Source organism: Macrotis lagotis, chromosome 8 (assembly GCF_037893015.1).
Source record: "Macrotis lagotis isolate mMagLag1 chromosome 8, bilby.v1.9.chrom.fasta, whole genome shotgun sequence".
Classification (NCBI taxonomy): domain Eukaryota; kingdom Metazoa; phylum Chordata; class Mammalia; order Peramelemorphia; family Peramelidae; genus Macrotis; species Macrotis lagotis.
Genome location: NC_133665.1, coordinates 62447041 through 62465092, shown reverse-complemented (window position 1 = coordinate 62465092; position 18052 = coordinate 62447041). Strand labels below are relative to the sequence as shown.

The window sequence follows — 18052 nt, the reverse complement described above, 5'->3', positions numbered from 1 at the left end:
GATCCCAAGGGCAGTACTCTATCCACTGCATTACCTAGCTGCCCCAGGGTTTAAAAATATTATTATTAAGTTTGTGGCTACCCTGCTAATGAGACTGATCAACTTGACTAAGTTGGTTCTTGGATCACAGGCATACTCCCATAACCAGGTCTTTGGGAAGATTAGGAGAACTTGCCAGAATTTATACTCTTCTAATATAGACTCAAAAACCCAGGGCTGTTGCAACTATGAGTAGGTCCTGAAGTAGGACTTCAGAGAAGTACCTGCATACAATATAAATAAAAAGTACACATGTATATTTTTGTCCCAGTTAATTTCTCAGACCCCTGAGAATTTCACACCCAGTATAACGTGGGCTTTTTTTGGTAGTTCTGGAATGTAGAAACTTCAGTTATCAACTTTCCTGAAAACTGGCAGGCAAGTGGAAATTGGAGTTATAAAAAGATCACTGAAAAGGTGTTTCAGAACTAAAAGAATAGGGGGGAAAAGAGTATTCTCCCTAGAATAGAAATAACAAGAATGGTGCTAGCTGGTAAGTATAATGACTAAAGGATTGCCAAGGGTTTTACATACATGATGACCCTTATTTGATTCTGGAGTGAGACAACTACCAAAGTTATTTTTATCCTATTATGTAAGAGATACAAGTAAAATGAATTAAGAGAGTTTAAGACTTGTTCATGATCACACAACTATTGACCAGAAAGGACATTTTTCAAATTCACATATTTCCTGATGAAATATGTAATTAAATACTGGTCCATTTACTAGCTGAAAAATTTGCATTGTAAGGTGAATTCTCACTAAAATTTCTTGGCACATCTAATGCCACAAAGGATCAATAATACTAAAATTTACAGATGCTTACATAGTGGGGTGGAGGAAAGCCTTTAGTTTCTTTGTTCTTCTCAGTGCTATGGGAAGGTTGAGGTTAAATGTAGATACACTCCTACCCTTACCCTCTCCATATGTGGCACAAAAGTGATTTTGAAGGGTTTGAGTAAGGATGTTCATAAAATGGTTCATAAAATGTTATTTAGCCCAATCTTGGAGATAACCTAAATCTTCCCAGAGATAACCTTCCACTTTGGATATGTCACTTTGGCTTTATATGTGTGGTAAGAGGTCATGGGAACATTTTCAGGAATGAAATAGCAACCAGGGGGTTGCTATGTTCTGTCACAGAATGAAAGACAGAATAGTATAAGGTGAAGTCTAGAACATTCCAGAATAGGAAGTGATAGAACCCAGGCAAACAGAGTTGGCAGTAAAGCATTAAGAGGGAACTTGTTATTAGCTGCTATTGATTCTCAAGAGGGGAAAGGAATGACTATCTAAAGTGGTGCCTTGCTTAACAGACCCCAAGTCAGACTTGGCTTGAGCTATGCTGAACTTCAACACAGTTCTATGCTGAAGAAAACAGAGTTCAAACTGAACCTCTAGTATTATACATTGGAATTACAACATTCAAAGACCATATGATCTTGGCTTAAAGATGATTCTGCAACTGCCCCTATGTTGCAAATATGCTGATGATCTCCTCTTGTAAGCCCTGGCTGAGCTCCCTCCTTTTCCACTCACCTTCTGGGGTAGCAAGCAGGCAGTGAAATCTCTCTGCCTGCCTTGGTGTATAAAGGAGCCTGAATTGACTATCTTTTTTAACCAGTACCTTGCCTTTCAAAGGTCTCTATCCATAGGCATAGTAATGCGGAGACATAAGCAAAATTGGTTAATCATCCTCCCCACAGTCAACAATGGATAGATTATAGATCTAAAGTCAGCAGAATAGCCTACTTAGAGTGTGGTGTAGTAGTAAGAACACTAGATTTACAGCTAAATGAATTGGGTTCAAATTCTGGTTTTTCTTGTTTTCTACATTTAGTACCATGAACAAAATCCTTCTATTCTCTGGGCTTCAATAAGAAAAAGTGGGGAACTGGAAGGGATGGTTGTCCAAAGTCTTTTTTAGGTTTTTTCACAAGGCAATGGGGTTAAGTGGCTTGCCCAAGGCCACACAGCTAGGTAATTATTAAGTGTCTGAGGTCGGATTTGAACTCAGGTACTCCTGACTCCAGGGCTAGTGCTTTAACCACTGCGCCACCTAGCTGCCACCCAAAGTCTTTTTAAGCCCTAACTCCTGTGATCTCCAGGACTAGAGTAAACTGGAGTAGAGAAAAATTTCTGAGGACTTTGAAACATAAAGTGTACCAGGTTACATAATGGGGGGGGGCGGTTTGAGACATAGACTTATGGTTTATGAAAAGAGCCATGACTATGTCTGCATTCTATTGGTCGTGGGAGGGTAAAGCCATCCACTCTCTATCTCTTGGGGCTTCAACTCTCTCAAACAGGGATAAGAATATTTGTATAATTTCCCAGACAGAGTATTTTAGAGGGAAGTACTTTTTAAAGGGTCACACGAATAGCCCCAATACTATGAAAGAAGCCACATGCTTTTAAATGCTCATACTCCTACAGGACTTCACAACCCTGGGATTGGGGATGGCAGTGCAGGTTTTCTTTTTGAAAACTTCCTGTATGTTATTATGACCATTTCATTATATGAAGGATAGGGGGAAAAGCCTGAATAGGACCATGTGAATCTTTATTGCATCCATTAAGTTTAGCATGGCAGATACAACTCAGTTCTGCTGATACATCTCCTTTTCAACTTTCTGAAATTCTCTTCTGCATATTTTTTAATCTTTGAACTTGATTTTTAGTGTAATTTTAAAATAGAGGCAATATAGGACAGTAGATAGAGAACTTGCTTTGGGGCCAGGATGACCCTAGTTCAAATCTGCCCTGACTTATGACCCTTACTATATATAAGCTGGAGAGATAGTATGGAATTGCACTGGTAATGATGGCCTCCCCAGAGAATCCTTCTGCCAGTGAAGTAACAGGTCCAGTATCCTCTATCACCAATTTTGCAAACGTGCAAGTATTCTTATTCCCATTTTACAAATAAGGGAGAGATTAAGTGCCTTGTCAACAATTCCATATCTGAGACAGGACTTAAACTCAGGCTCTTCTGACTCTAAGTCTATGCTTCTTTTCCAAGACATTTGTATCTGATACAGAAAAACCTGAAAAATTCTTTTGAGTATATGCATACTATCTCCATAGTAAAAGGGTGAATGAACAGCAGGTCAACATACGAGATGTATTCCAGCATTGCACACTTGCGTTCCAAATTGTGCTTATCTATTGCATTCTCCTGCTCCATGTCGGCCTCCATAGTGCCAGGCTCACCGTTTGGATCCTGAGCACTGTTTTTCTTGACACGAGGGTAGCGAACCACTCCTAGGAAACCAAATATATTTCATGGCATTACTCCTGCACCACTGAAAACACCCCCTTTTTGTCATTAAAGGATGGTTACAGAATGCAACTAGAATAAAATTAAGGACAAAAGAGTAGAAGACATCTTCTAATCACTTTAACTATAGAATATTTTTTGGGGAAAAGAGGACAGTCCAAGTGTACAGAATTATCAAGTTGGAAACTTTAATGTAATTTGACAACTAAAACCAAAGTTTGGGTTTTAAAAAGTTTCCTAGTACATGAAACATTAATGATAAAAAAAAAAAGCCAGTATGTGACATGAGGCAAGATTTGAATCTGGGGTGTTCTTGATTCCAAGGTTAAATGGTAGATCTAATATCAGCAGAACAGGTTTATAAAAGTACCATTTATATCAGGAAAGGGAGGAGGCCTTTACGCTTTAGAGATTATAAATTTATTTTAGGGTTAAAGATTAAAGGTTAAATAGAACAAGATGAATGAGGACTCTATGAGGATACCGCTCCAAGATGGAGACAAGCCACAAGGAATAAACAATCACCAGTACTCACTTGTTCTGGAGAACAACCCTGATATGAAGTCACAAGACAGAAGAGATATGGGCCGGAAGGAGAAGAGGAGTGAAGGACAGAATATGGGATATTACAGGAATAGGAGGAAGAGACAAGGGAGGTTGTAAAGTCCTTTGAAACAGCTGGTTCTCTGAATTGCTAGTTAGTACCTGAGGGTCCTTGTTTCACCCTTGGTTATGCTGATCTAGCTATGTGTTTAATAACTATATTTGATGCTGACATAATTGTCTTTCCTAATATCTAAGTTACTCCACATTTCTTGGGCAATGATGGACAGTCTAGGTTAACCCAACTCTTCAGTGATCTGTGATTTCATTGGTCTAGCTCCCTGTCTACCTTTATGGATAGAGATCAAAGGCCCTTTTATTCCCCGATAGTTAACTGAATGAGGTTTTCAAGTTAGAGATATACAGCTGGAACCATATTTGAAATATTTTCAATCTGGAAGGCAATATTGAAACTTGTGTTCAACTGAGAACTGAGATTGCATAATATAGCATCAGAGAATGTTAGTGACAATATAATACAACCATAAAACAACTGCTCTACTAGCATAGTGCTCCATATGTCATGTGGGTATTTAATAAAAGCTCATGATTAAAGTGAATCTCTAAGATTTCTGGGGTAAAAGAAATTAAAGAAAAGTACTACTCACAGGTGTGTGTGTGTGTGTGTGTGTGTGTGTGTGTTATTTTTCTATCTCTAGTAAAAATGCTAACATCTTTCTAGTTATACGGTTCAGAACCAAGGAATCACCCACCCTTGGTTCTTTTTCTGGAATTACTGTAAATGTTCTATGTTACATAGACATTTGACATGGTTGAAAATTTCCTGACAACCTTAGCTAAGAAAAATTTTAAACTATAAAGAAAATGCTAGGTCATAAACTTTTATCTGCTGACAATTCATCTGATGAGTAAAGCAATATTTTATAACATTCATGATTTAGTAATTCTTTTAGATCTTTTTCAGAAGTCTGAAATGAGAAACTATATGCTACCTAATCCAGTCCAACTAATTCATTTACTACTGGATAAAGGTGCAATTTTGGTCAACTGTTTTTTTTGATATTCATTCAATTCATAGAGTATTTATAAAACACGTTTTATATCAGAATTTGGGTTAGTTCTTGGGGATATAGAGAGACTCAGAAATGAAACAGTCCATGCCCTCTAGGAATTTATATTCTCTTTTAGAAATGATATGGGGGCGGAGCCAAGATGGCAACATGAAGGGATGGAGTCCTAGGAGCACTCTGATAAAAACTCATCAGCTAAGGACTCTAACTAAAATTTCGAGAGACAGAACCCACAAAGGGACCCAGTGAGGCAGTTCTCCTACTCAAGGTAACCTGGAAAAGAGCAGAAAGGCTCTGCTCCCAGGGCTGGAGGGGCGGCCCGGTGGCCTGCCAGAGCCAAAGAACTTCAGCCTCCCGGAGGCAGCCCCAGGGCGCTGGGAGCCTCAGCTCACAGCAGCGGGGGAGTATCCTGAGCTGCACCCCGGGGAGCACCGGCACAAAGTGAGGGAAGAGCTGGGGACCTCTGCCAGAGTGAGCACGTGGAGCCCAGCCCTCAGGGCACACAGCCAGCAGCTTGGTCTTTCAGCAGCCTAGACCTGGAAACAGAAGCAGGTGGAGCTGGTAAGCAGGAGCCCCCAGGGCACGAGCCCATTGAGCTGAGGGAGGGGAGTGAAAAGAGAGACTGCTGAGCTCTGTCCTCTGCCCCTGGAACAGGACTCTGGGGCTCTGACCACATTCAGATCCTGATTGCAGTCTAGGCCCCCCCATAGAACAGCAGGGGCCCCCCACCTCAGCCCCATGGCAGAGGGGGGCGCTTATGTCATTCACAGACCAGGAGGGAGGACAGAGCCTCACACACTGAGACCCTTGTGGGAGTGTCCCAAAAGCTCAGGAAGCACCCCCCAAAAACAGGCTTAGGCTGGGAAAATGAACAAAGAAACAAGAGGAAGACCATTGAGAAATATTTTGCAAATGAGCCCAAGAAGGATCAAAACACTCTGAAGATGAGGAAGCACAAGCTCCTGCATCTAAAGACTCTAAGAAAAACAGAAATTGGGCTCAGGCTATGATAGAGCTCAAAAAAGACTTTGAAAATCAAATGAGGAAGTTAGAAGACAAACTGGGAAAAGAAAGGAGAGAGATGCAGGAAAAACATGAAAATGAAGTCAGCAGCTTAGTCAAGGAAATCCAAAAAAATGCTGAAGAAAATAGCATGCTAAAAGCCAGCTTAGGTCAAATGGATAAAACAGTTCAAAAAGTTATTGAGGAGAAGAATGCTTTAAAAAGCAAAATTGGCCAGATGGAAAAAGAGATCAGAAAACTCTCTGAGGAGAATAAATCCTTCAGACAAAGAATAGAATTCATGGAGATTGATGAATTTACCAGAAATCAGGAATCAATACTTCAAAACCAAAAAAAATGAAAAATTAGAAGAAAATGTGAAATATCTCAATGAAAAAACAACTGATATGGAAAACAGACTTAGGAAAGATAATTTGAAAATTATTGGAATACCTGAAAGTCATGATCAGGAAAAGGGCCTTGACATTATTTTCAAAGAATTACTGCAGGAAAATTGCCCTGATATTCTAGAAGCAGAGGGCAAAATAGAAATGGAGAGAATCCACCGATCCCCCCAAGAAAGAGATCCCAAAAAACCAACCCCCAGGAATATTATAGCCAAGTTCCAGAACTCCCAAGTCAAAGAGAAAATATTACAAGCAGCCAGAAGGACACAGTTCAAATATCATGGAGCTGCAGTCAGGATCACACAGGACTTAGCAGCAGCTACATTGGAAGCTCGTAGGGCTTGGAATACAATATACCGGAAGGCAAAAGAGCTTAGAATGCAGCCAAGAATCAACTACCCAGCAAGGCTGAATGTCCTCTTCCAGGGAAAAAGATGGACTTTCAATGAACCAGGAGAATTTCAAAGGTTCCTTTTGGAATGGCCAGAGCTGAACAGAAGGTTTGATCTTCAGATACAGGACTCAGGTGAAGCATGGAAATTGGAGGAGAGGGGGGAAATAGGAGGGACTTAATGAGGATGAACTGCATGTATAGAAAAATGATACTGATAATATTCATATGAACCATCTCAGTTAATAGAGCAGGTAGAGGGAGCTTTTATAGTTGAAGCACAGGAGAAAGCTGAATTCCAAGATAAAATATGGTGTAAAAATGGAGTCAATAAGAAAAAAAGGGAAATGGAATGGGAGAAAGAAAAAGGAGAGGGGGAATAGTCCAAGCTATTTCACATAATAAGATTTTTTTTTATTACAATGAGCTATTGCAATGATATGGAAGGGGGGAGGCAAGGGGGAATGAGGGAACCTTTGCTCTCATCAGAGATGGCTAGGAGAGGAAACAGCAAATATACTCAATGGGGTATAGACAACTGGAGTAAGAAGGAGGGGGGAGCAGGGGGAAGGGGTGGGGATGTGAATAAAGGAGGAGAGGATGGACCACAAGGGGACAGTGGTCAGATATAACACATTTTCTTTTTTACTTCTTGCAAGGGGCTGGGATTGGATGGCATGCCCAGGACCATAGGGCCAGGTGGATTCTGGGCCTAAGGGGTGGTATGGGGGCTCAGGGCCTCTTGGCCCCAGGACCAGGGATCTGTCTGCTGCGCCACTCAGCGACCCTACAGCAGGGTCAGAGTGAAAGGAGAGAGAAAATAGAGTACATGGTAGTGGAGAAATAAGAAAGGAGGGAGTTGCGATCAGCAATAGCAACGTTGGAAAAATATGGAAGTAACTTTTGTGGTGGACTTATCATAAAGAATGTGATCCACTCACAATAGAGTTGTTGGTGTTGGAACAAAGACTAAAACACATTTTTTGTTATTATTATTTGGGGGAGGGTACAGGGCAAGTGGGGCTGGGTGGCCTGCCTGGGGCCACATAACAGGGTGATCATTGGGTGTCTGGGGCTGGATTTGGATCCAGGTGCTCCTGGCTCAAGGGCCAATGCTCTGTCTGTCACCCAGCCACCCCTACTATTATTACTATTTTATTTTAATTTGGGTCTTTTTTTTTTCTTCTTTTTTGGTTTTTGCAGGGCAGTGGGGATTGGGTGGCTTGCATGTCACATGGCTGGGTGATTGCTGGGTTTACGAGGCTGGATGTGGACTCGGGGGCTCGTGGCTCCAGGGCTGGTGCTTCGTCCATTGCACCACCTGGCCATACCTACAATTGTTACTATTATTTTTTTTAATTTTAATTTTTTTTTCTCTCCCCTTTACTTTTTTGCCCAAGCAAGTCTATCTATATTCAAGGGGGGAGGGGTATTTTGTTTACTTGTAAACAAGTATATTTTATTAATGTAAAGAAAAACATTTGTACAAAATGAGAATAATAAAAAATAAATGAAAAAAAAACTAAAAAAAAAAAGAAATGATATGGACATGAATATAAAATGTAAACACTTTGGGGACAGGAACTAGGAGGACATCTGGAGAGGACTCCTGTGAAGAAAGGTGGGGATTCTAAGAGGAGAACATCTCAGCATGGATAAAGACCTGAGCAAAAGTGCAGTGAGAAGAGATAGAATATGTTTGCAGACCAGGATGTTGGTCAGCTTGGTTGGAGGGCAGGGAGTGGGAGTGAGTGTGATGAATATCTAGTCTAGAAAGGTAGGTTTGTAGCATGTTGGCCAACAACAGAGTTTGTATTTTATCTTAGAGGCAACGGGACGGTCCTAGAGCTTGTTCTTTAGGAATATCCATTTGGGATGACCAGTGTGTTGATTTGTTTTGCTAAACTATACTTACTTGTTGCAAGGGCTGGTTCTATCTAATGGGGCTAGAGGAGGAGTATTGTCAGGGGACAGTGAAGGTAATGATTAAAAAAGGCCTCAATAAAAAAATAACATTTAAAAAAGATTAACAATTTAGTAAATGTGAGAAAGATGGCTTGGAAAGGAAGAAAACTTGAAAAAATTGGGAAATCAATTAAGAGGTTATTGCAATAACTCAGGAAAGAGTGATGAGAACCACTTACTAAAATGGTCATAATGTGAGTGGAAGGAAGAATATGGAAATATGGATGGGGAGTTGTAATTGATAGGACTTGACTTGATTGGAAATGGGGATAAGGGCGAATAAAGAGTCCTCCACACCTAGGCTGTGGACTTTAATGATGAAGATGGTGGCACTGTCAATAGAAATACGAAGATGATAAACATACATATGATTAGTGCTACTCTTTCTGTTCTATCCCTTGCTTTAAGAGGCTGTGTGGTACAATGAAAAGAATATTAGTTCTAGTGTTAAAATATGAAACATTCCACTCAGTCTATCTCCTAATCTTTAAATTGGGGAGAATCCTTGAACTTCAGAGGATCAGGGTAAGAAAAGGTCTTTGTATTCAGTAAAACAATTCTAAAACAGTTATTTTTACATGTGTCTAAGAGGTAAAGGATTTTAGTTTTTGTTCTAAATACAAATGAAATAAAGATGCCCAGCTACCTTCTTGGAGAGGGAATACAGAAGAACAAACATGAGAAAGTATATAACAGGAAGAGATCTGGATCATGTCAAGGAGACTTGGTCTCAATTTCTGATACACTACTAACTGCCTAAATGACATGACTTTGGACAAGTCGCTGTGGTTAGGTCTCATCTTTCAAATCTATAAAATGAGGGGTTGGATAAAATGGTTTCTTTTTAGTTCTAACATTCTAATGAGAGGAAAAGTAGGGAGATCTGGCAGAGGAACTGTACCTAGTGGAGTATTGAGGCAGACACACTGTAAATCAAACCAATAGTTTTCCACATCTTGCATCGTGTCCAGAATGTACAGGCGTCTTTCATAGGGTCGGCTGCTTTGGGCCAGATTATAATGTGGGTCACAGATAGTGGTATCAATAATTACTGCATTCTTCTTTAAATATATAAATACCTAAAAGAAAATTGTGCATGCATATAGATGTCAACAGTGAGTTTGGTTGCTGGCACATTGCTTCTGTCGAGCTGCTGTCACTGCCGCCACCACCGCCACCACCACCGCCGCCACCACCACCACCGCCACCACCACCGCCACCACCGCCACCGCTGCCACCACCGCCACCACCGCCACCACCGCCACCACCACCACCACCACCACCACCATCACTTCAGCTTTAAAGATGTTACCTGATCTTTATCCTGAAATTTTTCTGTGGGACCAAATTGCAGCAGTCCCATATAGCAAAGTCTCTGAAGATTCTCTACTACAGAAAAAATATACCGCCTGTAAAAGAGATGAATGAGAATGACAAGCATTCTAGCAAGCTCTCAAACATCACCAATTATATTTCAGAGATATTTCTAGAGCAAGAAAGCTCTAAAAGTCTCTTTAAATATGGGTTATCTAAAATGCAGTATAATTTTATGCAGGCCCCTGTGGGTTTACTAAATGCTCTAGTAAACAAAGCTGAGCTGCTGTAGAACTCTCACTAAAAAGGCAAATCAAAATAGATTGTCTATTGTTTCAATAAAAACTTTTAAAGGTAAAGTTGGACAGCCCTGCTTTATATGACTCATGTACCTCAACCTGGGCCTTTTCTCATAGAAAATCCAGAATCGTCATTCCTACTAGCAAAGGAAATTAAATAAATTATTTTACAATCTGATTTTGATTTAGCAATCAGAACCACTGGGTAAAAAACACATCAGCAAATCAATGTTTAGGGGAAAAAAAAGTGTTTACTAAGGATTAGGGATCTGGGGATAAATTTATATGAATGAAAATGAATTCATATTTGGAATTTGAAGTTTTTACTTGAAAATAGCCTTTATCATAAGTGTTATATTTAAGCATTTCATTCACATATATGTGTATATATACATACATACACACATATACATATATAAAAATGTGTGTATATTTTACATGTATATTTATACTTCAATGGTGAAGACTGAAATTCAGCTTTTCTTTTCATCTTGTGAAATTCTTGATCATGTTTTTCCATAATCCTCCAAAAGAACTCTCCCCAACACACTGGAGGCCTTCTTAAGGGCTTTTCACACTTTGTGGTTAACAATAGAGAATATAGATGGTCTGATGAAATGATTACTCTATTTCTTTTTATGATCACATTTTTGCTAAATGGTATTTCTTATTCCACTGACTTATAAGTTATCATGAATTATGAGCTGCTTCCATATCCTTTGGGTTTCTTGAGTCAGAGTGATATTGTACCACCAGAATTACATAACTCATATCCCCTTCTCTTTCCTCACTCTTTTGCTCTATAGAAGATATACAGGTAAGGAAAATTAGTTTTCATTATCTTGCTGGCATGGCATAATTTGCTTCTCCTTCTAAGGGTATGTTTATTTACAAGACTGCTTTAAAAGATACTTTGCTAAAGGTACTTTACCAATGTTAAAATCAGTTGGACACCTAAGAACTTACCTCTTATACAGAAGTTGCTGTCGGATTGGCCTGGGAAGAAATCTAATCAATGTATGCTTCTTCAGAGGGTCATTCAAAAAATCTTCCAGGTTGTCCACCTGTAAAGGTCATTTTAGATTCCAAAACATGATATAAGTGATGAAGAAGCATTGAAGAACAGAACAACTGTATCTTGGGCCTTGGGTTTGCAAATGTTCTGCTCTGACGGATGTTTATATTTATATCTATTAATCTATCTCTCCTCTACCACATTTGGAAGATGTGTAAAGACCCAAAGGGTTCATGGTTCACGATAGACTTCCTTCAGTCCTGCTTGACTGATACTTTGAAAAAGAAGTAAAGGGGGCAGCGGCTAGGTGGTTCAGTGTATAGAGCACTGGTGCTGGTGTCAGGAGTATCTGAGTTCAAACTCAGCCTCAGACACTTAATAATTACCTAGCTGTGTGGCCTTGGACAAGCCACTTAACCTCATCTGCCCTGCAAAAACCTAAAAAAAAAAAAAAAAAAAAAAAAAAAAAAAAAAAAAAAAAAAAAGAAGCAGCAGCAAAGGGCTTAGGGACAAAGATAAGTGTGCACTTGTATGTAAGATGGAGCAACTCTCTACGGAAGGAAGCCCCTAAAGCTAGGTTCCCCTATATTGGATTACTTCCTTAACTAAAAGCAGGGAAAGAAAGAGATTAACATTTAACTGGCACCTCATCAATGCCAGGTACTGTGCCAAGAACTTTTTATAAATCTTATCTTCTAAATTTTTATTTTAGGTTTTTTTATTTAATTAAGAAAACAGGGTTTTTAAGTGACTTGCCCAAGGTCACACAGCTAGGCATTTATTAAATATCTGAGGTCATATTTGAACTCAGGTCCTCCTGACTCCAGGACCAGTATTCTATCCACTGCGCCATCTAGCTGCCCCTATAAGTGTTATCTGAATTCAAGAATTTGATTTGAAAAACAGTCAGACACCAAGGAGGAGAGCATGCAAGCAGGTGGGGCTTTTTGTTTAGAATAGAATCACAACCCAAATGCCCTAAGAGCATGTAGGCTCTACCACATGGGACTGGACAGGGAGAGAGGAAGGGTCAGAAAGCCTCAGTCTGAGATGGCAGGTCTTCAGTAATAAATCTGTGCCTAATGGAATATCTACCCATCTCTGAACTGTTCCCTAATGGGATCCTGGGACTCTAAAATTCAGACAACAAATAATAGTAAACTATTATCTCCTACCAAGAACCTCTAGAAAAATGAAATATTAATTCCAGATTCAATCAATATCTTATATTTCACAGTACTTTTAGGTTGACTTCAAGTTTCTGCCAATATTATCATCTATGTTTTACTGATAAGGAAATGGAGATACAGGGAAGTTAAAAATGCAAGATCAGGTCTCCTAATTTCAAATCTATCCCTCTTGGCATACCCTAATGCTATTGTCTCTTACTAACACAGTTGCTCAGGAGCCATTAGGAAGCAAAAAGACAAGCATATTTCAACACTAGGCTCAATTTTTTTTTCAAAGAATGGTTAGTAAAGTGACTTCCCCTCTAAATTCATGCTCTTCTGATCTCCTGAAATATATGCAAAGTTCTTTAGCTCTGTTCTGAGGTAGGAAACACTACCTTTTGTAGGGCAAATAAGTTCTGGGAGCTGAGGGGAGTAAGAAGCAGAAAATAATCATACTGACCTTATAGCTGACTTGAACTATCTGGATAAAGATTGACAGAGGCAAGCAGAGAAGAATATCACTGACGAAGGCCCAGCCAAATCCAAAGTCTCTGTGTATTGGGATGGGGGGAACATAACGCATCCAAGAAGCTTCATCCACAAACACTAGAAAAAGAATTTTAATTAGTCCCAGGTCTTAAGAAAGGCAGCCTAACCTACCATGATAAAATGCTTTCAATAATACACTCTTGGGTTTTATTAGAATCTCAGAAATCTTGGCAATGTAAAAAAACTTTCGCAAAAACCTGCTTATTTCCAAATCTAAGTTTTGATTGCATGGTGAATAATGGATGTGTGGGAGACTGTAAGTTAATTTTAATTTTGAAGAGTAGGCTATGGACAATTCTATAAGATATAGGTTAATTAGCTACCTTGTATCTGAAAGATCGGCAGAAAAAGGCATAGGAGGAGGACACATGAGAAAGGAATTCAAATGCCAAGTATACAAATAATGAATAGGAGAGAAGGAATAAAAACCGAAAAGAAGGGTTTAACTGAGAGACATCCCTGAGTGAATGAAAATCATCACACAAAAACAGATAATCAGTGGGGAGAGAGTTAGAAGTGTTTGAGTCAGTGAGTGATGCATACATCTTTAAGGATGCCTAGAGGATGGTGGGCAACTTACTACATTACCAGTAGTCAGTAGATAATAAATACATATAAATTATTTCACACACACACAAGCAGAATACATCTTGTCTAAGTGAATTGGCAAATGAAGTGGAGAGAGAACCTAAATATTTAGAGAATTCATACTTTGGTTCTTCCATGACTTTTTTTGTTTGTTTGTTTTTTCAAGGAAATGGGGTTAAGTGATTTGCTCAAGATCACATGGTAATTATTAAGTATCTGAGGCTGGATTTGAACTCAAGTCCTCCTGACTCCAGGGCCGGTGCTCTATCCACTGCCCCACCTAGCTGCCCCCTTTCCATGACTTTTTAAATTATCATAGCTATTATTAAGTGATTTGGAGGGCAAAAGGGGGTGATGGTGGTGGCTCAGTTGCCTTAGTTACTGGAAAAAAGAGAAGAAATGATTGTACTAATTTTCATCACAAAAGGTAACTGGAGAAATGTTATAGGACATCTTAGTATGAAAGAGAAAGATTACTACTATCAGTAAAATGCTAGGCACTGCACAAAGAACAGAGACATCTTCAGCTGATGTCTGATGAGTACAGTCCAGCCTGAAGGAAGATTGTTATCATTATTTTAAAGATGTGGAAACTGAAAGATTGATGTTCCAAACTATAGAGAGAACAGGTAAAATGAGGGTCGGGTAGGAGATCTAGAAGTCTATTCTGTTTTCATCACTTCCAACATCCTGGCCAATATCATGAAAATAAGTTTCAATTCAACTCAATTTTATATACATTAAAGGAGCTGTTTTGTGTAGAGCACCATGATGAGTCAAGAGGAGATACAACAAAGTTCAGATGACACACAATTGATTTCAGTTTTCCCAGTTTACATCTGGCAGATCAGACACAAAGTTAACTGAGAGGGCACCAAAAGAGACCATTTACAGAACCTTCCTCACTTCAGGACCCTCCTTGCTGCCATATGCTTCAGGTTTACCTTTCCCCTTTCTACTACAATAAACTGAGAGGGTGCAGGTGGGAGAAACAAGACCAAAACCCTGATGTTAATTTGTTCCACTTCTCTCCTCCCTATTTGGTACTCAAAATCCCCAAATGGCTTTCAAATTCCAGACCTTCTACTTTCTGTGATTTAGAAGCATCATATACCTAGAGGAAAATTGTTTTTTCCTAGTAAACTCTTCTTGTTCTCTCATCAAATCCAGCTCGGTCTGATCTCTTTCTCTCAAGGCTGCATTTTGTTTCATACTTTGCTTCCTTCAGTCCATTAAACATGAGCAGCTCTAACAGTATTTCTTGCTCCTATTCCTGAGATGTTATGTATTAATTAAGGAAGTGATGAAATTACAGGAGAAAAAATTCATGTCATCTAACTTTAATGGGGTCACAATTATTTCAAGCAATTCCTTTATTTCTATTTCACTCTGCACAGTGGCTATCTAAACCTCTATCCTCAAGCTTCTCAACTTTACCCTATTACCCTCTTTGTTGCAGATGGCAACTTTTTCAAGAGGACTGGTAATGAAAGGGAGAGTAGAATTAAAATAGTATCTGGAAGGGGTAGAAAGATCAAAAGAATGCTTTTTAGGATCAAGGAGACTTTTGCCTGTTTGGAGGCAGATGAAGAGACAGGCAGCAAAAATAAGGATGAAGATGTGAGAAAAGAGATAGCTGTTGGAAGAAGGTTTTGGAAAAAGTTGAAGGCAATGGGGTCAAAGGAAAGGAGGACAAGAAAGTCAACAGAGCACATTTACAAACTTCAGAAGGAATCTCTGTTGAGAGCATGGAGAACTTTTAGCATGGCATTTTTGCAGTACAAACAAGAGTTGGAACAAGACCATAATAGGCCCCTGGAGCCCTGGTATTACCCAAGTGCTTGAAAATTCTCACAGGAATCATGTTCATATCAACAGAACCAATGGTCTCACACATAAAATGTAGCAAAAAGCATTTCATCAAGACTCCAAATAACTTTTGTTAAATTAGTTTTGTAATTTTATTTGTGTAGGGAGCTAACAGTAAGCAAATTCCCTTTAACAAGACAAATCATCACTGATTTAGCAACTACCCAAATAAGCAGAAGATAGAATTTGGCTAAAGCCTAATAAATATTAGAGTCAAAATAGAAATGTTGTTTGTTTTCAGACCCCTTAATCAGATAACTGAAATAAGGATGAAATCAAATGTTTTCTTCAGGCTAACCAAAGTATTATAAATTTTATGGTTTTCAAATTGTTACAGTTTGATTTATGAATGTTACCTGTACAGTTTCTGCCCGTAGGAGTGGCAGGGCCTCACCTGTTTCAGTAGCTAGTTCTACTTCAGCCTCTGAATCTCCTCCTCCAGGGACCTGAATACATACTCTGTTGCTGTCATTGCTAGATTCTTGACTGACCTTTCTTTCACCATCTTGACCAGTCCTTTCAAATACCTCATTCAAAGGATGCCCATAAATCAAATACCACAGAAACATATGGACCATCCGTAATCGAGGCATTTTAGGGAGAAATCCCAGGGAACGCCCAAGTCCTGGAACTGAGAAAAAATAGGAAGAATGATGAAGACTTCTTGCAAATCAAGTTCTCCTACATCTAGGTAACTATAGTAATGTCATCATGTAAACTAGAAAGGATTTTAAAAGTTATTTAATCCAAGACTTTTATTCTCCTCTGGAAATAAGAGTCCTTTGAGATGCTAGGTGGAGGAAAAGGTTACACAGCTGATAAGAAGAAGTAAGATGATAGTCTCAGTCTCTGGATTTCTAGCCAATTATTCTTCCTGCAAAGTTATAATAGTGATTATTTTATTTATAAATCTTTCCTGATATTATATTGCAAAAGATACAATGTATAAGTCAGATGCAGTTTATGAAGATTATAGAAAGCCCAAAAGCATTGAAAATGTCATCTCATGACCTGGACTATTTTATATTATTTACTTTTCTTATCAAAGTCAGCTTTTCTTTCATCTATAGTAAGGGCAATTGACAGGTGAGCAAGTAGTGGGCACAGTCAAAGGTCAGGAAGAGGCAGCGATCAATCAAGAGACTGTTTTATCTCAGTCCATGAAAACAGGACTGCCACCACCTGCCTAGAAGAATGCAGAAGAGAAGCATATGCATCCTTACTTGTGCTGGAGTTCATGCATGCATGCCTTGATGCAATTCAACCTCCCCTGCTGAAGTGAAAATACTAATGAGATGGGGCCTTGAAATAAAAAAAGTCATTTGTTATGGATGCTTACTAAGTGAAAGAATAATGATCCTCATTTATATTTGTTTAATATTTCATAGTTTTCAAATCAATCATTTCATACAAATATTCTATGAGATACTAGTATCTCTCTTAATAGTCCTGGGCTAGTGAAGAAAAATAAGCTCAAAGAGGTTAGAGTTAGTATCCAAGGCTCACACGGCCAGTGAATTTCAGAGCTGGACTTAGACTTTCAGCTCACTGCTGAGATGTATAATGAATGACCGAAATAATGGTGAATTGATGTCATTTTTACCTACAACAGGGTTATAATTTTTGAGCTGTGTTATGCCCATTTTCTCATCAGTTTTCTTCATTCGTCCACTGCTTTCAGACTTGGAAGATACTGTGTGAGATTCCCCTGATCCACCAACTTCTTCTTTTCCTTGATTTTCTTCCTCTAGATCCTCCTGGGGAGCAGGGGTCTGGGGTGGTTTAACCCTGCAGTCAGATCAAAGGTACAACAGGGAGAGGGTGTCAAGGCGCCAAGAAAGACAAGATCTAGCAAAAGTGCTGGAAGAAGAAACCCTTATCCCAGTAGGAGGATCAGGAAGGTCAAGTGGATAACTTACAGGTTCTTTAGATTATGAACTTTTAAAATGTGATGTATTTCAACATAACTGGCTTCCTTTATAAACTATGTATCTTATTTTATGCATTTACAATGCAAGACAAACTTTGGTAAACAGATGCTTACTCAAGGACTGGTATCTCCCGGGCTTGTGAACAAAAATAAGTACAAAAGATAAAATGAATAGTTCTGCTCATAACCTAACAAACTATGAACTATATACTTAAAAGGATAGTGAGCCAGCTTCCTGTAACAAAATATTTTTGACTAAGAAAAATATTCTTATCATTCTTATTTGCTTGTAACACCTCACACTCCCACCAGCTTGTTGAGTACAGAATTAGAAAGGGAAGCTTTATGGTTCCATTTTCTACAGAATCTTGGAAACTGGCCAGTATTAGACTAGAACAGAAATCAAAAACAATCCAGGTTAATGAACTGATTTGGTCTCATAAACTCTGAATACAATTTTGCACTCCTCTAATGTCCTTAGGTATTACAGTTATCAACGTCACTTTATTTCCCTATTAGAAAGTAAGCTCAAGGTGGCACAGTGGATAGAGCATCAGCTCTGGAGTCAGGAGGCCCTGAGTTCAAATCTGACCTC

General features: G+C 39.0%; 1 protein-coding gene across 4 annotated transcripts in view; it reads right to left on the bottom strand.

The window, feature by feature from the left end:
- Positions 1–18052, bottom strand: part of GTF3C1 (general transcription factor IIIC subunit 1) — a 133263-nt gene that overhangs the window by 41683 nt on the left and 73528 nt on the right. For all 4 annotated transcript variants that reach the window (XM_074197386.1, XM_074197387.1, XM_074197389.1 and 1 more), the window contains exons 14-20: positions 17131–17315; positions 15922–16158; positions 12982–13127; positions 11301–11398; positions 10034–10130; positions 9623–9800; positions 3162–3306 (exon numbers count right to left, since the gene is read on the bottom strand). In XM_074197386.1, coding sequence (XP_074053487.1) covers positions 3162–3306; positions 9623–9800; positions 10034–10130; positions 11301–11398; positions 12982–13127; positions 15922–16158; positions 17131–17315 — 1086 coding nt within the window. The remainder of the gene's footprint in view (positions 1–3161; positions 3307–9622; positions 9801–10033; positions 10131–11300; positions 11399–12981; positions 13128–15921; positions 16159–17130; positions 17316–18052) is intronic.